At 51.2% G+C, this 27,889-nt stretch overlaps 4 protein-coding genes and 1 long non-coding RNA gene across 9 annotated transcripts in view; 3 read left to right on the top strand and 2 right to left on the bottom strand.

The window, feature by feature from the left end:
• Nucleotides 1-27,889, bottom strand: part of LOC122701865 (60S ribosomal protein L12-like) — a 144,841-nt gene that overhangs the window by 57,491 nt on the left and 59,461 nt on the right. The window contains exon 3 of the mRNA XM_043915268.1: nucleotides 18,699-18,701. Within this exon, the coding sequence (XP_043771203.1) occupies nucleotides 18,699-18,701 (3 nt within the window). The remainder of the gene's footprint in view (nucleotides 1-18,698; nucleotides 18,702-27,889) is intronic.
• MCM7 (minichromosome maintenance complex component 7) lies at nucleotides 121-7,624 on the top strand. Of its 4 annotated transcripts, none has more exons than XM_043915193.1 (15): nucleotides 121-278; nucleotides 1,464-1,543; nucleotides 2,079-2,243; nucleotides 2,416-2,540; nucleotides 2,615-2,795; nucleotides 3,087-3,224; nucleotides 3,528-3,677; nucleotides 3,866-3,980; nucleotides 4,069-4,200; nucleotides 4,398-4,481; nucleotides 4,750-5,143; nucleotides 5,398-5,481; nucleotides 6,078-6,246; nucleotides 6,993-7,102; nucleotides 7,244-7,624. In XM_043915193.1, the coding sequence occupies exons 1-15, from the start codon at nucleotides 248-250 to the stop codon at nucleotides 7,443-7,445; spliced, it is 2,160 nt and encodes a 719-aa protein (XP_043771128.1). In that variant the 5' UTR covers nucleotides 121-247; the 3' UTR covers nucleotides 7,446-7,624. The 4 variants fall into 4 exon arrangements, with proteins under 4 accessions (XP_043771128.1, XP_043771130.1, XP_043771129.1 ...); XM_043915195.1 differs by lacking the exon at nucleotides 121-278 and adding an exon at nucleotides 778-821; XM_043915194.1 differs by lacking the exon at nucleotides 121-278 and adding an exon at nucleotides 910-1,175.
• COPS6 (COP9 signalosome subunit 6) lies at nucleotides 7,904-10,790 on the bottom strand. Its single transcript, XM_043915252.1, has 10 exons — nucleotides 10,645-10,790; nucleotides 10,304-10,429; nucleotides 9,764-9,895; nucleotides 9,350-9,438; nucleotides 9,199-9,261; nucleotides 8,854-8,901; nucleotides 8,664-8,778; nucleotides 8,491-8,583; nucleotides 8,297-8,397; nucleotides 7,904-8,160 (listed from the first exon to the last, which is right to left on the bottom strand). The coding sequence occupies exons 1-10, from the start codon at nucleotides 10,709-10,711 to the stop codon at nucleotides 8,020-8,022; spliced, it is 975 nt and encodes a 324-aa protein (XP_043771187.1). The 5' UTR covers nucleotides 10,712-10,790; the 3' UTR covers nucleotides 7,904-8,019.
• On the top strand, nucleotides 10,922-13,563 carry LOC122701872. The gene is made up of 2 exons (XR_006343140.1): nucleotides 10,922-11,226; nucleotides 13,187-13,563. It is a non-coding gene; the product is annotated as an uncharacterized LOC122701872 (long non-coding RNA).
• ZNF3 (zinc finger protein 3) lies at nucleotides 18,949-27,842 on the top strand. Of its 2 annotated transcripts, XM_043915225.1 has the most exons (6): nucleotides 18,953-19,085; nucleotides 20,195-20,323; nucleotides 22,320-22,456; nucleotides 23,462-23,553; nucleotides 23,832-23,958; nucleotides 25,631-27,842. In XM_043915225.1, the coding sequence occupies exons 3-6, from the start codon at nucleotides 22,402-22,404 to the stop codon at nucleotides 26,698-26,700; spliced, it is 1,344 nt and encodes a 447-aa protein (XP_043771160.1). In that variant the 5' UTR covers nucleotides 18,953-19,085; nucleotides 20,195-20,323; nucleotides 22,320-22,401; the 3' UTR covers nucleotides 26,701-27,842. The 2 variants fall into 2 exon arrangements, with proteins under 2 accessions (XP_043771159.1, XP_043771160.1); XM_043915224.1 differs by lacking the exon at nucleotides 20,195-20,323 and having other exon boundaries at nucleotides 18,949-19,085.

Below are 27,889 nucleotides of genomic sequence, written 5' to 3' on the forward strand. Positions count from 1 at the left end.
GCCTCTTCCCCGTCACTCAGCCAAGGTTCGCCCGCTGATTGGCCGAGGCTGGGGCCCGCGGCAAGCGGGAGGGGCGAAGGGCATCCTCTCCGATTGGCCCTCACGCAGCGGCGCTGGTCACGTGGGGGGCGACGTTTCGCGCCAATTTCGGTTGGTCGGCCGCAGTCCGCCGCGCGGACGTTTTTTTGCTGACCGGGGAGTGAGAGCTCAGAGCCCGCCAATCGCTGCTGTACGGTCCTCGGCAGCAATGGCACTTAAGGACTACGTGCTCGAGAAAGGTGAGGGAATGCGAGTGTAGGAGGGGCGTTCTGCGCGGGAAGCTTGCTGGGCGACACCTGTTGGTGTGGGCTGGAGTCCTGGGGGACCGGGCTCTTGGCGCGCGAGGCCGGAGGCAGGGTAAGGAAGTGGTGGAGTGGAGGCGCACGGTTTCTGGGATGCGCACGGGCCGCCGAGGCCGGGGGAGAGCTGGTGATCGTGTCCAGGAAAGGAGTCGTGGAGGGGGGCGGTGCGGACACCCGAGCTGGAAGCTCCAGAGGGAAGGGTCGCGCTAGGGACAGAGCAGGCCCTCAGAGGCCTATCTAACCAGCAACCCCCAGTCCCGCTTTTCTCCGCGCGCGCTTAGGTACTCCCAGCGCCCCAAGACGCGCCGAAGCCCGGGGTGGGGCGGGCGGTCCCGGGCCGCTGCGCGCCGCGATTGGGCCGCGTTAGGTCCACCTCCTAGCGGAAGTGGAGGCGGGCGGAAGTTGCGCGACGCTGCTGGAGGGAGTGTCGTGTGTAAACAGTGTCCTTCCGCGCGGTGGCCTCGGAGAGGGCGACCGAGGGTGGGGGCGTGCCTGGAATTGGAGGGGTTTCTGCGGAGGCCGATGGATGAAGTGGTGGGGTGGGGCAGGGTGGCCCTCGACGAGCGGGCCAATCGCCGGACGGGCTCCCTCCTCGGGCGGAGGAATCCCGGGCTGTGAGGCGGCGGCATCTGGGCCCATGTGCTTCTTTGTTTACTAAGAGCGGAAGCAGTGGCGGGAGAGGGGGTGGGGCGGAGGACTGGCCTGGTGGCGGAGATCCCCGGGAGAGCAGCAATTTAAGGGACCGAAAGAAAGGGGGAATAAAGCACGTAGAAGGAAAGCTGAGAACCGTGAGACTTGAGTATGCTGCCGGGTGTGGGAGGCCCTCAGAAAAGGGTACTGAGATTTCTAATTAAGGCAGAGAGTGGAATTCCCCTGGGGGGGAGCGTATTGGGTAATACTCTAAACTGCCAGGGGCCACTTATTCTTCCTTAGGTAAAAACAGACTTGCGAAAAGGAGTTTTGCTCTGTTGGGGAGAATTACGTAGGCCTATTTGAATGTTCATTTAATTTGTTTAGAGATTTCACTTTAAATAGAAGTAAGTTTTTTAGATCTCTATCAGGGATTTGTAGTAAGGTATATGAAGAAAAGTCCATCTTTACGACTTTATTCTTTCCTTGCAGAAAAAGTGAAGAAGTTCCTACAAGAGTTTTACCAGGATGAAGAATCTGGCAAGAAGCAGTTCAAGTATGGGAACCAGTTGGTGAGTCTGAAGTTAGGTAGATGGAGTGGGGTGGTGACTTGAGCTCTAAGGCCTGGCTTATTTTAGCAGGTATGTTTTTCTGGGAGTGATGAGTTTAGCACCACACCTGATACTTGTGTATCACTGTGTGCTGTGTCTGTGCTCAGTCTAATTCTTTGCGACCCCGTGACTGTAGCCTACCAAGCTCCTCTGTCCATGGAATTTTCCAGGCAAGAATACTGGAGCTGGTTGCCATTTCCTTCCCCAGGGAATCTTCCTGACCCAGGGATTAAACGCATGTCTCTTGTGTCTCCTGCACTGGCAGGCGAATCCTTTGCCACTGTGCCACCTGGGAGAAAGCAATGTGAGACTCAACAGGACTCAGTTTCAGCTCCTTCAATCCCTGAAAAGACCTTAATTATTGCGAACGTAGTGATACACACCTTTCTCCCCTGTGGAGCCTGGATCCTGCGTGCTGAGCTTGTAGTGACCAATTTTTGCTTGTGAACACAGGTGAGATAAACTTGGCTCCACTGCTTTCTCTTCCTCACCCCAGGTTCGACTGGCTCATCGGGAGCAAGTGGCCATGTACATAGACCTAGATGACATTGCTGAGGATGACCCTGAGCTGGTGGACTCAATTTGTGAGAACACCAAGCGCTATGCCAGGCTCTTTGCTGATGCTGTTCAAGAGCTGCTGCCTCAATACAAGGAGAGGGAGGTGAGAAAAATGCAGGGCACACAACTTAGGTTTGTGTCGAAAAACTTCCTGGGTACTAATGCTGTCCAAGCTGACCCAAAGGGGTCAGTGGTTTCTACCTGGCACTCTTAACGTTCTCTCCTTTCACCATTCTGCCACTCAACTTTTCCTGTTTTCCTTCCTTTTCTTTTAGGTAGTAAATAAAGATGTCCTGGATGTTTACATTGAGCACCGGCTAATGATGGAGCAGCGGAGCCGTGACCCGGGGGCAGCCCGAAGCCCTCAAAACCAGTACCCTCCTGAGCTCATGCGCAGATTGTGAGTGGCCACGGTGGGGACATGCGCAGGGTTCAGGTCCCCAGACTCTTGGTAATGACCACTTTCTCCCTTAGTGAGCTGTATTTTCAAGGCCCCAGCAGTAACAAGCCTCGTGTGATCCGGGAAGTACGGGCTGACTCTGTGGGGAAACTAGTAACAGTGCGTGGAATTGTCACTCGTGTCTCTGAAGTCAAACCAAGGATGGTGGTGGCCACTTACACTTGCGACCAGTGCGGGGCGGAAACCTACCAGCCGGTATGTATGAAGCAGAGAACGGGAACACTTAACTCTGTGAGAATGAATTTTGTCTACTGATGTTTATCTGATGTCTTTTCTGTTTACTGTAAAACACGCCTGTATGGTCACTTTTCGGTATGGAGTGGTCTTTCCATCCAGTCTGTTTTCTTTGTGTCTGTCAATGTCTATCTAGCATGGCTTAAGACATTCTCGAAAGTGCCATGGTCTCTGCTGAAGGAGAGGCGTGATTCCAGTGACTGAGGGGCTCCTTTCCTTATGACTTCTTTGGTGCTTCCTTTTTCACTCTAGATCCAATCTCCTACTTTCATGCCTCTGATCATGTGCCCGAGTCAGGAGTGCCAGACCAACCGCTCAGGAGGCCGACTGTACCTCCAGACTCGTGGCTCCAAATTCATCAAATTCCAGGAGATGAAGATGCAGGAACATGTGAGTTTGGGGTATGAGGGCCAGGGCCCAGGGAAGTTGGAGGTGGGGAGTTCACTCAACTTCAGTAGTCACTCGTGAAATAGAGGGAAGAAAGTAGAACAGAGAGGAGCTGAGGCAGAGAAGTTGCAGAGAGTAGGAGGCAGGCTTCTCTGGAACTTTCTGACTGAGCTGGGATATGGTAAAGGAGAGCTCAGGTTCCCTCTGTCGGTTTATATGGGGCCAAGTAGGCCAGGGAGTGGCAGAGTGGTGTGCGCGGGAGGGGAGGTTGTTAGCCCTCCGGCCTCAAGCGCCCTTCTCCCCCAGAGCGACCAAGTGCCAGTGGGAAACATCCCTCGCAGCATCACGGTGCTGGTAGAAGGAGAGAACACAAGGATCGCCCAGCCTGGGGACCATGTCAGCGTTACCGGCATCTTCCTGCCGATCCTGCGCGCTGGGTTCCGACAGATGGTCCAGGTGAGAAAGGGAGTTTAAGAGGAGGAGCAAGTGGTGATCCCTTCTTCCTCATCCCTCCCTTTTATGGGCCCTGCAGAAAAGTGTCAATAGCAGAACAGAACCAGAGGGTTTGTCAGGAACTCCAGAGGGAATCGTGTGGGTGGGCAGGTAGAGAACTTCATTCACGCCCTGGTGGTTTCCTGCCCAAGGGTTTACTCTCAGAAACTTACCTGGAAGCCCATCGGATTGTGAAAATGAGTAAGAGTGAGGAGGATGAGTCTGCGGCCGGAGAGCTGAGCAGGGAGGAGCTGAGGCAAATCGCAGGTGAGGGGTCGGCGGGAAGATAAATGTGAGTTTATCCCAAGCACTTCTTTCCCCTGGAAAATACTCTTGAGTCTTTGCTTTCCCACAGAGGAGGATTTCTATGAAAAGTTGGCGGCCTCCATCGCCCCAGAGATATACGGGCACGAAGATGTGAAGAAGGCATTGCTGCTCCTGCTGGTGGGAGGGGTGGACCAGTCTCCTCGAGGCATGAAAATCAGGGGTGAGTGGAGGCATCGGGGAAGAAAGGATGCTGGATCAGGGTCCCATCGGTCACAGAATAAAAGCCGGCATCTTGATTTCATGGGCACAGGGTGGGATTAGACACAGGGCAGGCAGACCTCAATAGTCCTTTTCTCTGTGTGCAGACAACTTGCATCGAAGGAACAGTCACTCAGGGGCTTCCTTCCCTTCCTCCAGGCAACATCAACATCTGCCTGATGGGGGACCCTGGTGTGGCCAAGTCTCAGCTCCTGTCTTACATTGACCGCCTGGCTCCCCGCAGTGAGTATCAGATCCTGGGAGAGGCAACCTGAGGACAGGGAGGACCGCCAGGCGTCCGTTGTGGGAGGGTCAGGGACTGAAGATGGGTGTTGATGTTGTCACCCCCAGACCTGCCACAGCCTCAGGATGGCCCGGCTTAGGTCCGTAGAGCAGTTCAGCACAGGCCTCGCCTCACCGGCCCCGTTCCCTCTGCCCTGCTGTGGCTCCCTCGTTCTCCCTCTTCCTAAACACGCCTGTGCGTGTCTACCTTCCTGAACCTTCTATGCAGGCCAGTACACTACAGGCCGTGGCTCCTCCGGGGTGGGCCTCACGGCAGCTGTGCTAAGAGACTCTGTGAGTGGCGAGCTGACCTTGGAGGGCGGGGCCCTGGTGCTAGCCGACCAGGGAGTGTGCTGCATTGACGAGTTTGACAAGATGGCAGAGGCCGACCGCACGGCCATCCATGAGGTCATGGAGCAGCAGACCATCTCCATCGCCAAGGCGGGCATTCTCACGACGCTCAATGCCCGCTGCTCCATCCTGGCTGCCGCCAACCCTGCCTACGGCCGCTACAACCCTCGCCGCAGCCTGGAGCAAAATATACAGCTTCCTGCAGCATTGCTTTCCCGATTTGACCTCCTCTGGCTGATCCAGGACCGGCCCGACCGAGACAATGACCTGAGGTGACTGCAGCTCTGCACGCGGGGAGACACCCCCTGTAGCCCTCTCTGTGCGGGGAGGAGAGACTGGGAAACCCCTCACTGTCTCCTTAGGGAAACGCCAGAACCTTCCCCTTAAACGCAGGGCTCGCTCCACAGTTCTCAGAAGGGGTCAGGGCTGAAGTGCCGATGATCCTTGATGACCCGGCTGTGGGGTGGAGCGCTGAGGGGGCACGAGATCCAGCGCTCCTGTTGCCTACCTCCCCCCTCCCCCCCAGGTTGGCCCAGCACATCACCTACGTGCACCAGCACAGCCGGCAGCCCCCCGCCCAGTTTGAGCCTTTGGACATGAAACTGATGAGGTAGGACAGCCAGACAGGGCTGTACACTCCCCTGGGCGCCACGGGAGGCAGTGTCCTGGCCTCTGTGCTTCTCTTAAAAAGCTTTCATCCCTCCCCCCTCCTCTGGTGTCCTGGGTCTGGGAACAGGGAGTCTTGGTTTCCCTGGGCAGGCCGTAGGAAACCACAGCGGAGAAACCTGCCTTCACACACCTCCACCTGCCTGTCTGAGGGTTATTAACAGGTGCAGATTTTGGCAAAGCTGGCTTCTGCTGCATGGGTATCTGACAGCATTGCCTTCTCTGAGGCTGTCCAAGGACTCCTAGGGATTCCTACTGCTGTTTTTCCCTTTTAGCTGTTCTCATGAACTAACAAAACCCATCTCTTACAGACAGGTGGATTTGTCTCAATTGTGCAAAGGCCGTTTTTCTTTTAAGAAAAAAGTTGGGGATAACTTGAAATGCTGCATTTGGAGAAATCCAGCAGTAATACTTAAGCTTAATCATCCACCAATTGTTGTTTCCTACTTTAAAAAGTGTCCTCCCTTCCAGTTTTTTTACTCCAGTTTTCCAACTCAATGCAGAATAAACACACTCTCCACCTCTCCTGCCTTCCCACAGGCGGTACATAGCTATGTGCCGGGAGAAGCAGCCCGCGGTGCCAGAGTCTCTGGCCGACTACATCACGGCGGCGTATGTGGAGATGAGGCGAGAGGCTTGGGCCAGTAAGGACGCCACCTACACTTCGGCCCGGACTCTGCTGGCTATCCTGCGCCTGTCCACCGCTCTGGTGAGTGCCAGTCTGTGTGCTGGAGGATCGTCCGTTTGGGCTCTGCTGGGGCCTGCCCTCCTGTCTTTGCGCTGCCGCCTGCCTCCTGCTCAGGCCCTGCCGGGGCTAAAGTGCTGACAGTGCAGATAGTGGTCCTCGTGTGCTACCGCACTGTGGGTACTTGCTGCTCCGGCAGGGCACGCCCAGCGTCCCAGGAGAGAGGCTGCTCCCTGTTTCTCAGATCTTGCTGAGGGGCGGGTGGGTTAACCTCGCTCCGGTGTCGGGAACTTTCATTTCTACCGTCATGCCTTGGACAATCGTCCTGGGGGCTCCAAAGTGCTGTTCGTGCAGGTAGTGTGATCACCTGACCTACTGCTGAGCCAGCACTTCCCGAGCCCCAGGGACACTACCCCTCTGCCAGTCACCTTCTCGGCTGAGCGCCCCAAGCTCCATCTGTCATGGTGGGGAGCCCAGTGGATTCAGAAGGGTCTGGTCTCCCTCACAGGACAGCTGAACGCCGGGACTGGCCAGTGTTGAGAGGCGGAGACTTGGGCAATTGCTGGACGCTGCCCCGGGCATTGCACTTGTCTCGGTCTGACAGTGCCGGCCCCACGCTGCGGATGCCTGGTGGGCGGGGAGGGGCCGCTACTCCTTTGTGAGTAGGAACGCTGAGGTGCCCAGCCTTAAAGCTGGAGCAGGGTGGGGGCCTCCCTGACTTGGTTCCATCCCCCTCCTCCTGTGCCCATCTCTCCCTACCTTCCCCTTAGGCACGTCTGCGAATGGTGGACACTGTGGAGAAGGAAGATGTGAATGAAGCCATACGGCTGATGGAGATGTCCAAGGACTCACTGCTGGGTGACAAGGGGCAGACAGCTAGGTGAGTAGCTTAGCAGAGGGTGGCAGGAGGCACCTTGACCCTCTTTAGCAGGAAACCTATCCTGCGGCTTCTGCACCCCTGGGTCTGCGGTGCTGGCCTCAAAGTTCTAACCCTGACCACACACCACACTCGTCCATCCAGGACCCAGAGACCAGCAGATGTGATATTTGCCACGGTCCGTGAGTTGGTCTCAGAGGGCCAGAGTGTCCGGTTTTCCGAGGCAGAGCAGCGCTGCATCTCTCGTGGCTTCACACCTGCTCAGTTCCAGGCGGCCCTGGATGAGTATGAGGAGCTCAACGTCTGGCAGGTCAACACTGCCCGGACACGGATCACTTTTGTGTGAGTCCAGTCACTTGGACACTGGATCTGCTCTGCATATTGTCCTGCCCGGCTTCCTTTGATGGTCTGACAATGCTCTTGAGGGGAAATGAAGGTCCCCTTTTTTGCCCAAGCTGCACTTGTTTTACTCATTCTTTTTCCTAATAAAGTGTGTGTCCATTTGCTGCTTCTGTTCAAACAGGATTTTGAGTTTTCTGGATTCTAGTCTTTTCCCTTTATGCTTACCTTAGTCCAGCCATTCAATAAATCGGAGGGGACTTCCTGCTCTGCCTGCCAAGGCGCCAACACAGGACCACAGTGGGCTCTCCCACCCCCCTCCAGTTGTCAGTCTAACGTATAGACAGTACTTCTGCCCCCTGGGCAGGTTTCTCATCTTCATGAGCGCTGGCTGCTGCAGTAACACAAACGCCTCCCCCTCAGCCACCCACAGTGCCCACAGGAGAGAACAGAGCCACTAGAAGGGGTGCTGAGGGGCTGCTCCCCTTTTATTAGTGACAGGTTCCTCTCAAGGGAGTGTAGCACCCCTTCCCTTGACAGCTGTCTGACCCCTGTACGTCAGCCCTTCAAGTACCCTCTTGTCAGAAAAAGAGCCCCCGCATCCGCCTGCCGATGCCTTGCCGGTCATAGAGAACATTGAACTTGTTCACGAACTGGTTCATGGTGTTGCAGGTCTTGGTGATGGTGCCAAGGTAGGCCATGAGCCCCACGTCATTGCATTGCTGTGAGGGAACAGAAAAAAGCAGTTCCCCGGCAGCTCTGGGTCTCCCACCATGTGCCCAGACACAGAAGCCCGTCGTGTCCTACAGGCACAGGGCAGCGTGAGCCCCACCTCCCCATCCTGGGCTTTGCACTCACATCGTAAAAGTCTGTCTTGAACTTGTCTGTGCTGAGCACCGGGAGGCAGTGACACAGAGCATAGGCTTCCCGTAGGATCTCATGGTTAAAGGGGACCTCTCCTGAAGGCACAAGAAGCTGCATTAATGTGGAAGCTGTCACTCCCCCGGAGGGAGAGGAAAGCACCTCAGGACCCAGGGAGACCCCCGTCCTACCTGCCTCGGAGGCCTTGACGTACTCCAAGATGAGCTTGACGCGGCTGTGCAGCATCTTGATGGCGCTGTGCTGGGCGATCAGGTGCTCGGCCACTGGGGGGTCAGGCCGAGAGTGAGAAGGGGCGGCCACACCGTCCCCCCACTTCTAAGGAAGCCCCCGCAGCCACCCTTACCAGTGGAGTTCTCTCCACTGCCTGTTGCGGTCATTCGGGCCACGTGGTCCACACCAATGCGTTCCGCTTCCTCTGTGGCCAGAGTGTAGGTCAGCTCAGCAAAGAGCATGGTGGCCTGTGGGGCACACAGGGTCAAAAGCAGGAAACCCATGGGCGGGCGGCAGGGGCTGAAGGGCTGGGCATTACCTACCTCTCCATTGATTATATCTATGACTGACTCAAAAACGCTGACAGGAAGCTGCGAAGAAGAGACGAGAGAACAACTCTTTAAACGTCAGACACCTGAACCTATTTAAGCACAAAAACTGGACTTGGCCCTTTCACATTCCATTTCCTCAGCTAATCTTCCCAAGGACCTACTGAAGCGAAACTCATTTCCATTTTTACATGTGCGGAAAATGCAGTTTAAAGGTTAAGTGACTAAAATCTCACAGATGGTAAACTGCAAAAAGGAGAGTCAACAGAGATGTCTTACAGTAAAAGCAGGGGCATAGCAACAGGCAGGACAAAGTGGGCACCAGGTCACTATACTCACATCTGTGTGCTTGGTCATAGGGTTCAACTTAAGAAACAGAGGGCTCTCAATTATCTCGCACACCTGGAAGAAGGGAGGATGCACACGCGTGTCAGGGTCCATCTCATTCTCTCATCCCCGCCCCAGTATGTACCTGTGTGAACGTGTATACCTGCTTATGGACGTGGATGTCGGAAGGGTCAGGCGGCCCCCCTGTGGTATACCAACCCAGAAACTCCAGCTCCTTGAATACCTGTTTAACTGGAGAGAAAGGGGCCAGGACACACAGTATATCTCTAAATCATCCTTCCTTAATTTGAAACTCCTGGTGTGTTTTTACCAGCTTCTCCCCTTCCCATCCTGGCTCCACATGGAACAACTGATCTCTTCTTTTCTCACTCCTTGTTTTCTTTGAAGGGAATAACCCGTATGTGTTCCTTTTGTAAAGTCTCTTCAGCTACTCTCCATTATTCCTCTGATCTGGTCCCATTTCTCTGTTTATTTTTTTTTCCCCAACCCTCTCCATCTTCCCCATTCTTTTATTCCCCACTCCCACTTTTCTCCCCCACGTCTCTTCCCCTCTCACACTGCTCCTCCTTGGTGTAATAATATTCCTTGTCAATGATAATCTTCTCTTCCACGGTGTGGGACAGCAGTTCAAAGGAGTTCATCACCTCAATATTTCGGCCCTCCTGCTTCCCAATCAGAGCCCCAATCACTGGAGGAGAAAAGGACACATGAGAGGTGAGGGTAGGGAATCCTCAAGGACTTCCCTGGTGGCTCAGAATCTGCCTGCAATGCAGGAGACCTGGGTTCAATCCCTGGGTAAGGAAGATTCTCCTGGAGAAGGGAATGGCAACCCACTCCAGCATTCTTGCCTGGAGAATTCCAAGGACAGAGGAGCCTGGCAGGGTACAGTCCATGGAGTCACAAGGAGTCGGACAAGACTGAGCGACTAACACTTAAAGGAATCCTCAAACTTCTCTAATAATAGCCTGAGGGTCTGAGGTCATGTGAACCAAGTACTACAGAAATGATTTGCGGAGGAGGAATTGGCTTCAGCAAAGGAAGGAGAAAGGACCACTATTTGGGGGGAGGAGGCTGGAGAATGACGCTGAACACTCACCCTGCATAGGCCGCCCCTCCTGCGAGCGCATGCGAATCCAATGGTCTGAGATGTTGAGAATGACGAGGGGATGAAGAGCGACTGAAACGCTGCCAGTCACTCCGGAGGCCATCACGCTGGGGACGACTAAGGAGGGGTAAGACGCGGTGAGAGTCCAGGCCCCACGTTCCTCCCGGCAGCCGGGAAAGGGAGACGGCAGAGTCGGGCCATCCATCCCTCCCGCAAGTTAACCCAGGGAGCTCGCTGCCGACTCGCCATCCCCGACTGCTCCCGGGACTCTAGGAAGGCCTCGACGGGCCCGCCAGGAAGTCTCCAGAAGCCGCCCCCGCACGGCCCGTTACCTGCAGCATCCACCTCCATCCCGCTGCTCCCTCCGGTCCCGTTCGCCGCTGCCGCCGTCGCCGCCATTTCCCCCGCGCCCGCCAGCGTCGGCCCCGCCCCCTCCCTGCCGGCTTCCGTAGGCAGCGGCGCATGCGCATTGTCGCCGAGGCGCGTGCCTGCTGGGATCCTGGGCCACGCCGGGCGGTTCCTACTTGGCCTTTCGGGGACGGCTCGGGCGGGCCCGGAGCAGGGAGATCCGACAGCTGTTTGGTACCCCCTTTTCGCCTGCAACTGACCGTGAACAAATTACCTAACCCCACCCTGATCGTCCTCTTCAGTAAAACTGGGATAACGCCGCCTAGTTCCTAAGGCAGAATGAATGAAACGTCATTTTGCTGCGCTCGGAATAAAACCCAAATCCCTAATCACGGCCTGCAGGGCCCTGCAAGATTCGGACCCTGCCGATCAGCTGGCCATGGCCTCTACTTTGCTGCCCCTTGGTTCCCGTGCTTTAGCCACACTGGCCCTCATGTCTGTTCCCTTCACACGCCTCACTCACGCCCACCTAAGGGCCCTCTGTCGCCTTCATCACTGTAACACAGGTGACCAAATCCATACGTGACACAGGGGCACCTAAGTGATATTTGAGTGAATACTTTGCAATGGAGCCTGGTCTTGAGTGACTCTGTCTACACGGCTTATCTTTCCTCTTTCTGTTAACACCCCCAGCGTTTTCTAACCCCCCGCAACTTCCCTCTACCTTCCATCTCCATCAGTTTTGCCAAACTTAACTTTGGCAAACCTGGCCAACTCCAGCCCTCTCCCCACCCCTGCACCCAAGCAACTTGGGTACACTGCCTTTACCCCATCTCCCATCTCATTGCCTCTACAACCTAGCTGGCTCTTTCAGTGTGTGTCTGCATTGCACCCAAAGTGTTACCTCCTACAGAGCAGGTGTGAATTCGCTTCAGTCCTGTCTGACTCTTTGTGACCCTATGGATTGTAGCCAACCAGGCTTCTCTGTCCATGGGATTTCCCAGGCAAGAATACTGGAGTGGGTTGCCATTTCCTTCTCCAAGCGATCTTCCCGACCCAGGGATTGAACCTGGGTCTTCTGCATTGCAGGCAGAAGCACTTTACCATCTGAAGCATAAGTGAAGCCCAGAGAACAGGTAGAGACCTCTATCTTGACCGTATGGAGTCTACTGGTGCCCAGAACCAGCAGATCCCAGGAGATGTTTTTTGATGATAAGGGTGACTTCTGTGAATTAAGTAATCCCTCCTAAACAGCTCCTAACCACTGTTTTTAGTTTTATAGTTATCTGAACAATGTTTCGAAAGCATTTAAAACAATAAAAAGACAGGAATTCTGTAAAGATTGAAATAGCAATGCAAAGTAGCAAATTTAACAGCAGAATCATCTTTTTTTTTCCCCCAGCCTTCAGTCCAGCTAAGAAGCCTTATACTCCAGAGCAACTGTCTACTATTTAAAAGAGGTATATATTTCTGACCTCATTTTTCCTAAGCATCAGTCAGTCGTGTCCAACTCTTTGAGACCCCATGGACTATATAGCCTGCCAGGCTCCTCTGGTCATGTAATTCTTTAGGCAAGAATACTGGAGTGGATTGCCATTTCCTTCTCCAAGGGATATTCCCAACCCAGGGATCAAACCTGGGTCTCCCACATTGCAGGTATAGATTTTTTACCATCTGAGCCACAAGAAAAGCCCAGAGAACAGGTAGAGACCTCTATCTTGACCCTGTGGAGCCTACTGGTGCCCAGAACCAGCAGATCCCAGGAGATTTTTTGTGATAAGGGTGACTTCTGTGAATTAAGCAATCACTCCTAAATGGAGCCTGGATGAAGAGAAGTTAAAAGGCCAGCAGCCCTCAAAGGAAGGGACCTGAGAAATCCTGCAGGGAGAGAGGTCTTCTGGCCAAAGGGAAGATAAGAAAGAGTCTCTCTCATTCTTACCCCCAGTGAGTGACAAATCTCCTAGTCAACTGAGAGGGTTATGGAAGAACTTCACTTCTCTACACATACCTCATTTAGGAAAAATGAGGTCAGAAATATGTATCTCTTTTAAATAGTAGGCAGCTACTCAGGAGTATAAGGTTTCTCAGATGGACTGAAGGCTGAAAAAAAAAAAAAAGAGAGATTATACTGGTGTTAAAGTTGCTGGTTTGCATTGCTATTTCAGTCTTCACAGAATTCCTGTCTTTTTGTTGTTTCAAATGCTTTTGAAACATTGTTCAGATAACTATAAAACTAAAAACAGTAGTTATTGTGAAATTTAAAGATGACTTTGAAATTGAATGAGTTGCTTTGGAAAAGTATATGCTAAAGAAGTAGGGTGAGGAGTAGGGACTCCCCTTGTGATCCAGTGGTTGTGTCTCTGCACTCCCAATGCAGGGGGCCTGGGTTTGATCCCTGGTCAGGATCTCTCCCACACACCGCAACTAAGATCCGCAGCAGCCAAATAAACAAAAAGAGGCAAGCAGCCTCCCCAAGAGACAGCAGCTTATCACAAGCTTGCCTATTTTTTCCTTTTTTGTAAAAAGGGCCTCCCTGATGGTCCAGTGGTTAAGAATCTGCCTTGCAATGCAAGGGACATTGCTTCGGTCCCTGATCCAGGAAGATCTCACACGCTGCGGGGCAACTAAGCCGGTGCACCACCACTACCGAGTCAGTGTGCGGCAACTCCTGACACTCATGCGCCTGGAGCCTGTGGAGGAGAACCCACTGCAGTGAGAAGCCTGCGCGCTGCAGCGAAGAGTAGCCCCCACTGGCAGCAGCTAGAGAAAGCCCAAATGCAGCGACAAATAGCCACCATGACCAAAAAATTAAATAAATAAATCTTTGTTTAAAAAAAATTTTTTTTAAGTGCATTGAATTAGAGAAAAAAAATAAAACACCTCAAAACCCCAGGGTAAAGCAACCATCCCCTGGTTCTTTTTCTCCCAACAAAACTAAACATAATGTATTACTTGGTTGTTTTGTTAACTTTTCCTTCCACAGAGTGGCGGTGACTGGGCTGGTTGGGAAGACAGCAGACGGTCTGCTCAGAGAGCCTGCAAAGAAAAGATTCTCAGGGACAGCTTGGGGACCACAGTTAATATTGCATTGCATTTATGAAAGCTGCTAAGAGAGTACATCTTAAAAGTTCTCATCACAAGAAAAAGTAACTACAGATGGTGATGGATGTCACACTCCAGTAACTGTGAATTCTCCTTTTCACCAATTACCCCTTCTTTCCAGACCTTTTGTTCAGAAGAGTCAGGTGTGAGCAACAAGGCATTTTTAAAAACTTACAAAGACCCATAACTCCCTCCACCTTGGCACATGTTTTTGTTCCCTATTCTTGCTGTAATAAATGACCACAGACTTTATGACTTAAAACATCACACACTTATTCTGGCGGTCAGAAGTCTGAAATAGTTTCCATTGATCTGAGACCAAAGTGTCTGTATGGTCACATTCCTTCTAGGGGAGAATCCCTTTTGATGTCTTTTCCAGCTTCTAGAACTGCATTCCTTGCATTTCTTGTTTCATGGCCTCTTCCTCAACTTCAAATCCAGTATTTTAGCAGTATCTTCAAACGTCTCTCGTTGTCTCATTACCACTTTGCCCTCTACAGTACTCTCTCTACCTCCCTCTTATAAGGACACTTGGGATGACCTTCAGGGCCCACTGGGATAATCTCCCCATCTGAAGATTCTTAATCATATCTGCAGAATCCCTTTTGCCATGTTCACAGGTGCTAAGGATTAGGACCCAGAAATCTGGGGGGCCACTGTTCAGCCTGCCGCAGCATGTATGAGCCTCTGGAGGGGAGCTGGAGAGAGCAGTGCCCTCAATCAAGTGACCTGGAACCACATCAAGCCAACAAGAGCTCCTGACGGTTGGGCCAGAATGAAGCTGGAATTCCCTAGGCTTCCTTTTGACCGGGTTGCACTCAGAGAAGTCTACTGGCCAGGCTGGCCTGGGGTAGTGATTAAGGGAAAGAAAAGAAGTGTCAGGCCAACAAATGGTCAGGGCAGAAACTTAATTTTTCAAAATAAGTCTAAAGAGCTCTCCATCCCTTTCATCCTGATCATTACCCGAGAGAGGGCTGACCAAGTGGCGACGGCCACAGTCAGTGGCCAGGCTGCCTTACTAAGCTAAGGTGTGTGGACCAGCAGGAGGTGAAGCAAAGCCAGGCATTTAGGGTACACTCTGACACTGAGGGCCCCATCGACCCATGACTTTGCTTCAGGTGGTTTCTCCCAAGGCGGTAGCTGCCACTTTTTCATCTAAAACCCTTCTTGGGCCAGGCTGACTACATTTTGAAATAGATCATTTCTATTTGACTAGTGAGGCCTTTTAGACTCTTTCTGTCTAGTTAACTCAGGTTGGAGTTGCGTCACCCCAGATTGGGGGTTTCAGCAGGTGGCGCTGTTGCAGGGAGTGGCTGCTTCCTCACGGTCCCAGCTCTGAGATGCCTCCTGCCGTCAGATTCTGCGTGCTGTCTGGGGCCTTTCATCACTCTCCTTCCCCTACTTCACACGAGTTAGTCAGAGTGAGCATGAGTGCTCAGTTGTGTCTGACTCTTTGCGACCCCATAGGATGGTTAACCCACCAGGCTCCTCTGTCCATGGGATTTCCCAAGGCAAGAATACTGGAGTGGGTTGCCATTCCCTCCTCCAGGGGATCTACCCAACCCAGGAATCGAACCCGCATCTCCTGTGTCTCCTGCATTGCAGGTGGATTCTTTCACCACTGAGCCACCTGCAAGTGAGTCTGAAGAGGCTAAGTTACATGTGTGGTGAAGCACTGCATCTTAGCACTAACACCTCCCTAAGGCCAGGAACTTCCAATCACTGAGCAAGAAGCGCTCACAGCTGGGATGCCCCAGAGCTGCTGCCGCCGTGGGCTGCGTGGTGTAAAGGGGTGACCCAGAGGGATCAGCACTGAGGTATCGACCAAAAGACAAGGAGTAAGGGCCCTCTCTGATTCCAGGGGTGCAGAGAATGCGATCACCCTGCAAAATCTTAGGGCACTGAGTAGAAAGGTGAATAAAGAACCAAGAATTGCACATCAATTTCCAGTAACTGCTAAAAACTAACGGGGATGCCCCTCGAATTCAGCCTAGGGTTCAGGTGCATCCCCTAAGAATGCTCACACCCAGAGAGCTGGAATAGAAGGACATCCAGATGTCCTGTCTGTCCCTCTCCATAGCTCCAAGCCTGCTTCCTCCCACTGTCCAGAATGCCCAAGTACTTAGAGGCCTGTCTCAGTCCTCTGGGGTCCTATATTGCGATGTTGGACAAGAGGGGCCAAGTGATGGGAAGAAATTGGCCTGGTGGCGATGGTCATCCAGAGCCAGGGTGGAGTGTGGTCCTTGCTCCTGGGCTGGCCTTGGGGCTGGCAAAAGGTTTTGCCCTCGAAGCAGCAGCTTTCACAGGCCAGCTCTTTCCACAGTGTGTTACTTCATAAATGCAACTCCCAGACAAATAAGTTAAGAAAATTTTCTGCATTCTGGGAGACAAGCTGCCCTGGAGCAGTAAAGATGGGGCAGCTTCCTTGTTAATTGTCCCTTAGGGGGGACTTCCCTAGTGGTCCAGTGGCTAAGACTGGACACTCCCAACACAGGCAGCCCAGGTTCAACCCCTGGTCCAGGAACTAGATTCCACATGCCGCAACTAAAGATTCCATATGCCCCAACTGAGACCTGGCACAGTCAAATAAGTACATAAATAAAAATAAAATATTAAAAAGAAAGAGAACTGGCTCTCTTCACACACTCTTTGGGAAGATTTCTGTTTTTACCCCCCACCCCGACCCTTCCACCCTAAACCAAGTCCTGACATCCTTCTCTGAAGACAGCTATTGTCTGACATGAGACCCACATAAGGCCACCAATACTCTTCCTTCTATTGACCTCTGAGAAGGCTTACTATTTTTTTAATGAAATTAATGTTTTTACTGCTTCATCAAGGATATTCTTAAATGAAACCAGATTTTTTTTGAAACTGGATTTTTTTAAAAGCTATGAGCATATAGCAATGAAGAATATAACAGTTCAGTTTTGTGCCACTACCTGAATTTATGCTAAAGCGTTAGCAGTTTCACATTTTCATAGCATCACTTCAAATGTCAATACCATGAAAAAAAACAAAAACAATCTGTCTTATGAAAACAGTTTTGATCTCCCAGACCACCTGGTCTCAGGGACCCACACAGGTTCACAGAACATTGAAAACGGCTCAAAATCAGCTATTTCAATAATAAGATAATAGTACCAACATCACACAAGAAGATTAGAGATTTTAGATGAAACAGATAAATTCGTAGAAAGAACTTAACAAACCCAATATGATTCAAGAAGAAATAAAAAATATGAATAGTCTTATAGGGACTTCCCTGGCAGTCCAGTGGTTAGGACTCTGAGCTTCCACGGCAGGAGACACTGGTTTGATCCCTGGTTGAGGAGATCCTACATGCCGCCTGCTATGGCCAAAAAAGAAAGAAAAAGGGAAAAAAAAGAATAGTCTTACAATCTTAAAAAATTCAATCAAGAATTTAAAAAGTCCTTCCATAAAGAAATTCTAGGCCCAGATGACTTCAAAGATGAATTCTTATGGAAGTCTCTTCTGAGATAGAGAACAAAATAGATACAATTCTGCTCTAATCTGTTTGAAAAGCCACAGCTGCATCTTTAGAACAAATTAACTGTTTCATCACGTTTGCATCTGGCATCCACTTCTTAATGGTCATTCCCTTGGCCCCGGGGTGACGGGAGGGGACAGGGGAGGGCTGGGGAGGGGAGAGGGACCCAAGCTCCAGCTAGATCAGGAGTCCCCTACTTGGAGCCAGAGCCGAGGCAGGCGATTGAGCCTGTGGCAGCTGTGCCTACCAAAGCTTACATTTTTTTACTCTATTATTTTTTCTTTTCTTTTAGATAAAAGCTATATGGAAGTTTAAATGTTTTCTTCTCCATCTTGATGAACTGCCTTGGGAATCTTCTCTGTGATTCAAGGCATTTCAGAGTCCACAGACTCAAAAACAATTAATAGTAGGGCTTTTGAGAATTTGCTGGGAATTAACCAGACGGCTGGATTCTGGGGCAAACACCAAAAAAGTGAACTGCAAATTGACTTCTGGGGTCCACAGTAATAGGGTTGATTGTGTCGACGGTGCTGGGACTCTAAGAGCTGTTTCCTGAGGACTGTCAGTAGGTGAGGGCTTTCCAAGTGGCACTAGTGGTATAGAACCCGCCTGTCGATGCAGGAGAGGGAAGAGACGCGGTTCAATCTCTGGGTTGGGAAGATCCAACCTACTTCGGTATTCTTGCGTGGAGACTCACATGGATAGAGGAGCCTGGCAGGCTACAGTCACAAAGAGTCAGACGTGACTTAATAACAGCACCACCACCATATTTTACTGGAATTGGTTAGATTACTGTCTTTAGACTGAAGTTGCCAGAGAGTAAGTTCGGTTGTACTGAAGAGCTGAATGGGTGCGCTACAAATATTGAAGGCAGTGAAAACTGAGATCAAATGCGAGGCAAGGCCACAGGGGAATCAAGAAGATCACAAGATTTCATTTTGTTTATAATCTGAAGGATTTGATTCTGACACTTCCAGGATTCCTCCTGGAAGGGAATAAACGTGAGTGAACCACGAAGCCTCGCCCCTCATTCCCTCAAGCGTTTCATTTATTTCACGCTTCCTTCACATGGATGGGGCTTCACCAGTTTTCTTCGGATCTGGGTGGATCTGGATCGGTAACTTTCCCGTCTTTTCTGCTTGTATCACTTGTGCAGGTTTTTGTCCTCACGTGAACTCTGATGGGCCAGAAGGTTTTCTTCAGATTTCAGTCATTTAAAGGAGGCACTTTTACATGAACTTGGTCTGTTTGGAAGCATAAACTTGATTTGGAAACTTCAAATATGGGCGAGTTTTCTATATCGAATCCTTCAGATATCCTTCTGTTGGCCGCGGGTCAGCTGGGGACTCGGATCGCTTGGATCCAGGGCGTTAGGCTTGGCCCTCGGAGGCCCCACGGGAGACCACACAGGCTCATAGCGGGCACCCGCTGGGCACCCTGCGCCCCGCCTTCCGCTCCCCAGCCGGGCAGGCGCGCCGCGGACCAGGTGCGCGGCGGCGCCCTCCCGGCCTGACCAGCAGGGGGCGCGAAGGGCGGGGACTGCAGGCCCGCCGTGTCGCTTCAGCCCTGGGGCCCCCGCGCCCAGTCAGCAAACCACCGAGAGGCGAAGACCTCCCATTTTCCTAGAGGGAACAAAAGGACGTGGGTGCGGGGGGAACCCAGGATGGTGGAGGGGGTGACTAAGACCGACCCGGAAGCGAAACGGAGGGAACTTCCGTTCTTTGTTCTGTCCCCGGTGTGTGGGTCCGTGACAGTGTCCAACGGGGCCTGTTTGGTGTCCGGTCCCCTAAATCTACCGTCCCTGCCCCCAGGGTGAGTCCGGCCGCCCCCAGGGCTCGAGGTGGGACGGAGGCAGTGATCGCCGGAGAAGGGGTGGTGTCCCTGCCGCCGCGGCCCGCGGGGTCCCCAGGACCACCCGGAGCAGGGTGCCGGGGGGGAGCCGGTACCAACTCTGCTTTCCCCGGCACCCCGCCCCTCACGGCCGGCCCTGCGTCGGGGGAGGAAAGGGGCTCGGTTCTGGTTCTGCGACAGCGCCCGGCTCCAGCCTTTCAAAGTTCCAGTATAGCTGGAGAGGCGTCCCTCTCTTTAAAAACGGCCGATGACAGCGACCCTAACTTGGTCCTTCCCGGAGACGTTTTCATATGATGTTAACAGTTATCCCGGCGGGAGGGAGGGTTTAATCAACCTAGATCGGCCCAGAGAATGAGGGGTTCTAGGAAGTGTGCGCAGTTAGAACCATTCAGATGACAGAAGAATCCCCCTGGCGCCCAGTAAATCGAGTCTTTTCCGGAGAGGTGTACCACTGGGTCACATTTCCAGCTGTATTAGGTGCCTGATTTGATTCGCTTTTCAACTGGGATTGAACATAGACCCGGTGTTCCCTTTCTGAAACTCATGGAGAGGAGAAGCAGGATCCTGAACTTGAAATCTGTGGGGCACTTAGAGGAACTAAACGTATTTATCATCCCCAAGAAGAGAAATTGTGGAGAGTGGGCATCATCTGGTTTCGCATGTTTGGTGGAGAATCCTGCGGAAGGAGAAGGTTGTATCACCGAAGCTCCATAGGACACTAGGACTCTGAGAGGTGAAAGTCCAAGGGGTGGATTTTTTTTCAGTTAAGCATCCAAAGCCCTTTCTGATGGCTTACCTGTACAGCAGTGGGATAGACTCCCTGAAGTAGCTGAGAGTGTCTAGTAGCAAGTTAGCTGCCAGAACCTTAGGAACTTGAGGTGTTTCTTGTCTTGGGTTGAAACGGAGAAGCGTGATTTCATTTCCAGCTCTAAAGGTGCAACACAAATACCAGCTGTGGTCTTAATCAGTATTTGTTAGCACACATCCTTCGTCTTTTCCTCTTAACTCCAAGTATCTAGATTAGAAGTGAAGTTTACAAAACATTTGAAATTCCTTTTTCTTTTCCTTAGTCCTACAGCATTGATATCAACTAAAGTCTGAACTCCCAGGGATTTGAACAGAGGCTGCCAAGTTCCCAATAATTGCTAGTCTGGCCTTCTAGAGACTAACTCCAGAGAAGGAAGGAAAGAGTCCGGCAGGTAAAGCTTTCCATGACGTGCTCTCACTGCCCGGTCGTCTCTCCCAGTCCCCAGGAGCACCGCAGGGAGTTGGATGGGCAGTGGCGCAGGGGGAGGACCCTGCCTGGACCTGAAGCTCTAAGGGCACAATGGAGGTTTTTCTTCCTGTGAGAAACATTGTTCTGTGATCCAGACACTGGGGACTTGTTCTCAACAGTGTGCCTTTGAGCTCCAGCTTTGGTTAACCCAGCTGTGAGGAGGGAGTGCTACTTCTTTCTCTGGAGTCTGAGCCTCTGACTTTCCTTTCTAAGGAGAGTTTAGACTGAGAGTGGATTTATTGGGAGTGTCTGCTTATAACCAGTCCTGGAGATTGTCAAGTTGGGCAATAGGAAGAAGAAGATGGCTGACTCTGAGAAAAAGCTGAAGGGCCCCAGCTAGGAGGGTGATGATAGCAAGAGGGTGTGTCACATTGATTGTCAGTGGGCCTGGCTCATGCCTGGTTCATTGCTTTTCACTATATAATGGCATTGTGGTGGGCCTTCTACAGCCCCTTGCTGCCCAAAGACTAGAGTTCTCTGAACTCTGAGTGACTCTCGCGGTCCTTCTCCTTTTATATCTTACATGAGTGCAGCGGTCACTCTTGATTTTTATACTCCTTTCAGGAGTACCCTGCAATGTACTTGGCACTCAACAGATGCTTGTTATATGAGTAGATGAATAAAGAGAGGGAGGCGGACAAAATCCAGGGGTTTTCCCCTAGGTTCTTGCGTAAGTGTCAGGCTGCTCTGGCGACTGCTGCACTCTTCTCAACTTGTTGATTCTTGAGGACAGACTTGTACTGGAGATTCAAATCTTAGTCTAGGTACTAACTTGACATTCACTGTTGTTCACTGGAGCAACAGAGAACAGATCCCTTTTGATTGCCGTGGCAGCCAGGGAGCAGGGACCTTAGTAGGGATAAAAACAGAGTAATAAATGATATTAGGCTTCTTAAAAAGCATTGGTTCTTGCTTCAGGGACTTACATTCTGATCCAAGGAAATCTGCTATGAGAGAAGGGAGATGAAAAAGCAGGCTGGCTGCTACTTCTCAGGGCGAGGAGACACAGCAACTGGGGACTAGTTCTGGGGACTAGTCTCCCAGAACCTGGCGAATATGTCCACCCACACCGTGTGATGAGACTATATAAGGACCGCACAAAGGGCCCAAATCTGTTAATAACATCCCACCGCCGACTGACACTGAAAACAGAAAATGTCTTAGGGAGAAAGGGAGGAAGAATTTATCTTTTTTCTGGCCATGCTGCATGGTTTACAGGATCTCTGTTCCCCGACTAGAAATTGAACCTGGGCCACGGCCGTGAAAGCACTGAATCCCAATCACTGGACCACTGGGGAACTCCCAGATTTATCTTAATAGATCTGAGCTACCTGTCCTAGTTCTGTGAGACAGGGTTTTTAAAATGAGTCAGAGAACTTCTGGAAGTTCTGGAAGTATTCTGTAATATCTGTTATTTGGGGGCTGTTTCTTGGCCCCTTTTCCTCTAAAAAGAGCATCTACGTTTACTATAATAGCTCGAAACGTACCACGGTAAAATTTTTTTTTTCTTTTTAGTAGAAGAAAAATGTTTAATGAGGATTAAAAAAAAAATCCCGGTATATGTTAGTTTATCCATTATTAAGTATACTTAAAACTTGATATTATACTTATACATTTTGCCACCTGTAACACTTTTTCATTGTCCTTCATTTGAGTAATTGCTTAGTATTTAACTTTGTTAATGGCATCATTTGGCACCTGTCTTCTCCATTTTTGTTGTTAGAAATACCACCCAGTGTGAGTTGGGGAGCCTAAAGTGGGATGTTGTACAGGAACTTGGGTGTTTGACCCAAAAGACTAGTCCCAGTTACTGCATTTGCTCTTGCTGTTTGGTACTAACTGAAATGCTAGTTCCCCTCTTCCATATGCAGGAGGGTTTTTAAAAATTATCTTTGAACCTTGAAATTTTGTTTCTGCAGTGCTTCCACCTTCTCATACAAAACCTGCTTCCTGGTGACTCTGCAAATAGGAGACCAGAGATCCGAGCTTCTAGCACAACCCATGGAAACTCAGGCTGATCGGGTATCTCAGGAACCTCAGGCCTTGCTTGAGAGCGGTAAGGAATTCATTCTTTTATTCACTTACTCAGCAGATACCCATTGAAATCGCTCATTCACCAGGTGCCGGGCTAACTGCTGGAGTCCTGACTGGAGAGGACATAGTCCTTGCCTTTCACTAACTCCCAGCCTAGTGGGGAAGGCTGGCTGAAGCCATTCATTAAGTACAGCTTGATAGGCTTTATAGCTGAGACATTTTTTTAAGGGCTGTGGGTGCCTCATGCAGCGTTTAGAAACCTGTGACAACCACCAAACTCCATTTTCCAGGTGCCTTATAACAGCCAGTGGCAGAGCCCTGGTGTGTGCTCTTCTGGAGCATGTGCTTAGGGGAGCTCTGGGGAGTTATTTTGCAGATCCCAGGCAAAAGGGGTAGATGGAAGAGGAAGGGCGTGAAAAGTATTTGTATTTTGTTCTCACAGACTGTGCCACTGACTTTGGAGCCAATTTGTGTCCAAGGAAGTATTATTCCCATGCTTATCAGGAAAACTCATTTAAAAACATTTTTATCTGCATGATTCTACAGAATCTAGTATCTCCAGAGATTTAGTCTCTCAGGGACCAATATGTTAACTTAAGAATTACAGGGAAAGATACATAATCAAGCACAGAACTTAGAGTGTGTAGATTTGATCTGGGGATCGAGAAGAGAAGAGAAGAATCATGGGCATTATGACTCCCTTCAGAGTTGGAGTGAAGCTAGTTTTCCTCTGGGTAAGGAGCCCAAGAGATTGAGTTGAAAGGTGGAGAATGATGGAGGAGGCACGAACAAGGTAGCTGGTGCCTCCTGGGGCAGGCCAGAGGGCCAGGGTCGGCGGGGCTGCGGGCGGCTCTGCTCCGGCCACGGGGCCCACGCCGGCCGTGAGCACCTCTTGGAGCAGCAGAGGGGGCGAACTTAGAGATGTAGGAGTGGGGGGTACTAGGTCGTCCCAGGACCCGGGAGTTTCTGTAACGGGTAGAGAGGCTTGAGTGCAGATTGACTCTCTCATGGACCCTCTCGTCCTCAGCCCTTCCTTCCTCAAAAGGCCCCGAATTTCCTGACAAGGACAGTCTGGGGGATGAGATGCTGGCACCTGCACTCCTAAAGGCCAAGGCCCAGGTGAGCCATGCTTTATCCTTCTTTCCCTTCCCACTTTGCAGGAATCTCTTGTGCAGCAACATCCCATTCCATGCTTCCCCCGTCAGGACCGCGGGACTCCCCCGCAGAATCATGGACTCCACTTAGTCTCAGCCTCTCCTCTGTTTTCCTCCACCCTGACCGCCATTTCCACTTCCCCAATATTGGGAAGTGTTCTTCAACCCCATCCCGAATTAGCTTTTGGCTCCACCAGCCTCATCCCTGAGCCAGAAATTGCACGTGAGAACATGTCGTTTCAGGAGCTGGTGACCTTTGAGGACGTGGCTGTGTACTTCATCCGGAAGGAGTGGAAGCGTCTGGAGCCTGCCCAGAGGGACCTCTACAGGGACGTGATGCTGGAGAATTACGGCAATGTGTTCTCGCTGGGTAGGAACGATGCTTCCTCAGTGAAACTCCCTCTTGGCCTTCCTTTGCCTCCTTCTTTGCTAGTAACAGTTGAGTCACTGAAAAGCATCATCTAAGGACTGACTTCCTCTCAGAAAGTTCTGACAGTAATAGTGACTCCCATTTGTAGTCTGTAGTTCCTTAGGCATGTTTACAGTCTCTCCTTCAGTTCTCACACTGTCGCAGCTGTTGAGGCAGCCAGAATTATCCTCATTTTATAGGTGAGGAAGGAGAGGTCATATTGCTAGTGACTGGCAGGACCCGCCCTGGCCTTTAAAGTCTCAATCTGTTACTTTTCCTCATGTTATTCTTAGGACTTAACATTAACATATAACCTAGAGATTTTCTGAAAAGATTCACACACTGGGATCCCTGAACATGTGAGGCACTGCTTTGTGGCCACGTGAAGATTCTGGAACTCTGTCAGGCTCCTCCCCTTCTCTGTTGGACTTCCTCTAGGGACCTGTAGCTTTGTGGATGGACCTCGGGTAACTGCTGCCCTTGTAGAAATTTTACCTTGTGTCAGGAAGCAGTTAGCTTCTTAACCTTTAAGCCTGTGACTGTTCCTTCCTTCCCCCTCACCCACTGTCAGGACGGTTTCCTGGGCAAGGCCAGGGTCTTCCCCACTCCCACGTGAGGCCTCCCCCTGCGTGTCTTCTCTGTCCCCTGCAGGTCCTGGGTCTGGGACTGAGCTCTGGGCCACTTGGTACGAACAGGATAAACCTTGTCCTGTCTTTCCCCATGAGCAGGAATCCCTTTTCTGAATTTTGACGTGATCTCTGGGCTGGAGTGAGAGGAATTGCCGAGGGGCCTGGATTGGAAGGGAACTGAGAGCAGAGAGGTCCTGAGAGGTACCTGTTCGGGGGAGGGAGGAACAGCTCTTTTTGTCCCTAACACTCACTGCCCTGCCTTGACTCCTTCAATTACTGACAGACTAAACATGCTAACCATCTGGACCCCTTCCACTCGTCCTCTATGCCTGAAGTTCCCTTAGAAACCCCAGAGCGCTGAGAATGGCAAAGTCAAACATAGAAACTGTTTACAAATCCGCTCAGTTAGCACAGTGTTCTAGGCCCAGGCCAGAGGTGGACTGACCTTTGTCTCTTGCCTGTTCCCATGGACTTGGTGAAGGTGACGTGACTGCAAACCAGAGTGTCCTGTTCCCCTGGGGCTGCAGGGCTGCACCCTTGTTGTGGCTTCCTCATCTGCTGCTGCTTCTCCACACCTGGCTGTGTCTTCCTGTGGGAGACAGACTGGCCCGTGTTGCGTTTCTTGTGCCCACTCCTCTTCATCCTCTCCCTGGCCCAGCTGTCACCGTCTCCCAGGTTATCTTGAGCCTCTGACCTCTAGGACTTTGTCACTTCATTTAATAGTATGTCCTGCCTCTCCTGTTTTTTGGTTCTCTGCCTCTGCCTGATCCAGTTTTCTCTTCACTTCCAGCTTATTTATGGATTTTCCTGCTTTTCTTCTTCCCTGTTTCTTTGGCCCAGTTCTCTTATTCTGCCTCAGCTGCATACAGCCTGGGCAGGCCTTTTTGCACATTGATAAGTGGCATGTGCTTTTAGCCTGTGAACATGATGTGATTAGCCTGTCTCTGGTTTTGAGTCTTTTTTCCACAAGGAACAAATGATATTTGTGTTTTATATTGTGCCAGATGGTGAGACCAGAACTGAGCCTGATTCTGAAATTTCTGAAGATACAGGATCACACGGGGTGCTCTTGGGAAGATTCCAGAAGGATATTTCTCAGGGTCTTAAGTTTGAAGAAGCCTATGAACAAGAAGTCAGTCTGAAGAGGCAGCTGGGGAGCTCCTCTGGAGAGAGACTGAATAGGAAGATGCAGGATTTTGGTCAAGTGACAGCTGAGGAGAAGCGAGCCCCCACGGGAGGGAGAAGTGAGAAATGCAGCGATCTGAGGAACAGCTTCACTGTGAGTTCCAACCTCATTTCCCATCAGAGACTCCCTGTGGGAGACAGACCCCATAAGTGTGATGAATGTAGCAAGAGCTTTAATCGAACTTCAGACCTTATTCAGCATCAGAGAATCCACACTGGGGAGAAACCCTATGAATGTAGCGAGTGTGGGAAGGCCTTCAGCCAGAGCTCACACCTCATTCAGCATCAGAGGATCCACACTGGGGAGAAGCCTTACGAGTGTAACGACTGCGGGAAGACCTTCAGCTGCAGCTCCGCTCTCATTCTCCACCGGAGGATCCACACGGGAGAGAAGCCCTATGAATGTAACGAGTGCGGGAAAGCCTTCAGCTGGAGCTCCACCCTCACTCACCACCAGAGGATCCACACTGGAGAGAAGCCATACGCTTGTAACGAGTGTGGGAAAGCCTTCAGCAGGAGCTCCACCCTCATTCACCACCAGAGGATCCACACTGGAGAGAAGCCCTATGAATGCAGCGAGTGTGGGAAGGCCTTCAGCCAGAGCTCACACCTCTATCAGCACCAGAGGATCCACACTGGGGAGAAGCCCTATGAATGTATGGAATGTGGAGGGAAGTTTACCTATAGCTCAGGCCTCATTCAGCATCAGAGAATCCACACAGGGGAGAATCCCTATGAATGTAGTGAGTGTGGGAAAGCCTTTAGGTACAGCTCCGCTCTGGTTCGCCACCAGAGAATTCACACTGGAGAGAAGCCTTTGAATGTAATGGGAGTGAGCAAAAGTTCCCTCCAAGTGACTGCTGAAGTAAGGATCAGAGAGTCTACGTGAGAGAGAGTCACACGCCGGTTTTCCTCACTTCCTGAGTCTCCAGAGCTCCTGCCTTACTCCCCGAGTATGAACTTAGGATGTGTCCCTTCACCTTAGAGAATGGGGCCTGTTGCTCAAATCATCCTGGCCCAGTGGTTAGCAACCTAGTCAGTTTCCCCAGGAATGATTCCAGCCTTGAAGAGCTAGGCTGCCAGCCGCAGACAGAGTGCTGGGAGCAGAGGAAGCTCTGGGACCAGTCTCCTTCCATTTGGGAGGGGAGTTTGCACTATACCATTTTTCTCACACCAGAAGAGCCTTTCCACAGTGGGGATGGAAGCACAGTAGGAATAAAATTGCAGGGGTTCCTCTAGTTGGAGTCGGCATAGTCAGCACAGAAGAAAGTGGAAGGAACGTCTGGGTTGTGAAAGGGAAAATGGAGGCTGCATTTCAAAGCCACTGCTTCTAATCCAGCTTTAAATTTTGATGAGGAATTTCTTCCTTTTGATAAGGAATGTGCTATTTTGTTTCCTGACTTCATTAATTATGGAAATCTGGTGCTGAGGGATTTGTTATTTCGTTGGGCAGGTGTGGGTGAAGACCCTGAGAGAGGTTTTCTGTAGTGACCGTGTATCCTCCAGAGCTCTTGGAGCAGCAAGACCAAACCTCCACGCATTTGGTGGAGAACTCGCTCATCCCTTTTATGACAGGACTAATTGGGAAGCCCAGCTCCTTCGTGAGTGTAACCTGAGGGGAAGGATCCAAAGCCTTTAGCACTAGCCTCCATTTTCCTTCCCTCCTCTTCCTCCGGCCACTCCTGTGATGGAAAGTGATTTAAGCTAAACCCCTAGCTACCAAGGATGCTTTTAAGGAGCTCACTCAGCCAGCTTGCCCCGCCCTCAGACCTGTGACCTATGACCTCTGGCCCCAGCTGCTAGACCTCTCCCGACCCCACCTCTGACTTCAGCAGCCAAGTGTGAACGCAGAGAGCAAAGCCCTGAGGAAGAAGCTCGGGCCTGAGCCTAGCGGAGGGCTCCTTGCTGGGTTAGGATGGAGCTCCCCAAGTTTTCCCAGCAAAAGGGATGTGACCTTTCATTCTGTTTTCCCAATCCTGCTCATCTGTAGCATAAATGAAATGCACTATTAAACAGAATAGTTTTTCAGAAGGATGGCTTGAGTGTGTCTTCTTGCAGGGGCCAAGTTTATTTCAGTT

This window comes from Cervus elaphus, chromosome 10 (assembly GCF_910594005.1).
Source record: "Cervus elaphus chromosome 10, mCerEla1.1, whole genome shotgun sequence".
NCBI lineage: Eukaryota > Metazoa > Chordata > Mammalia > Artiodactyla > Cervidae > Cervus > Cervus elaphus.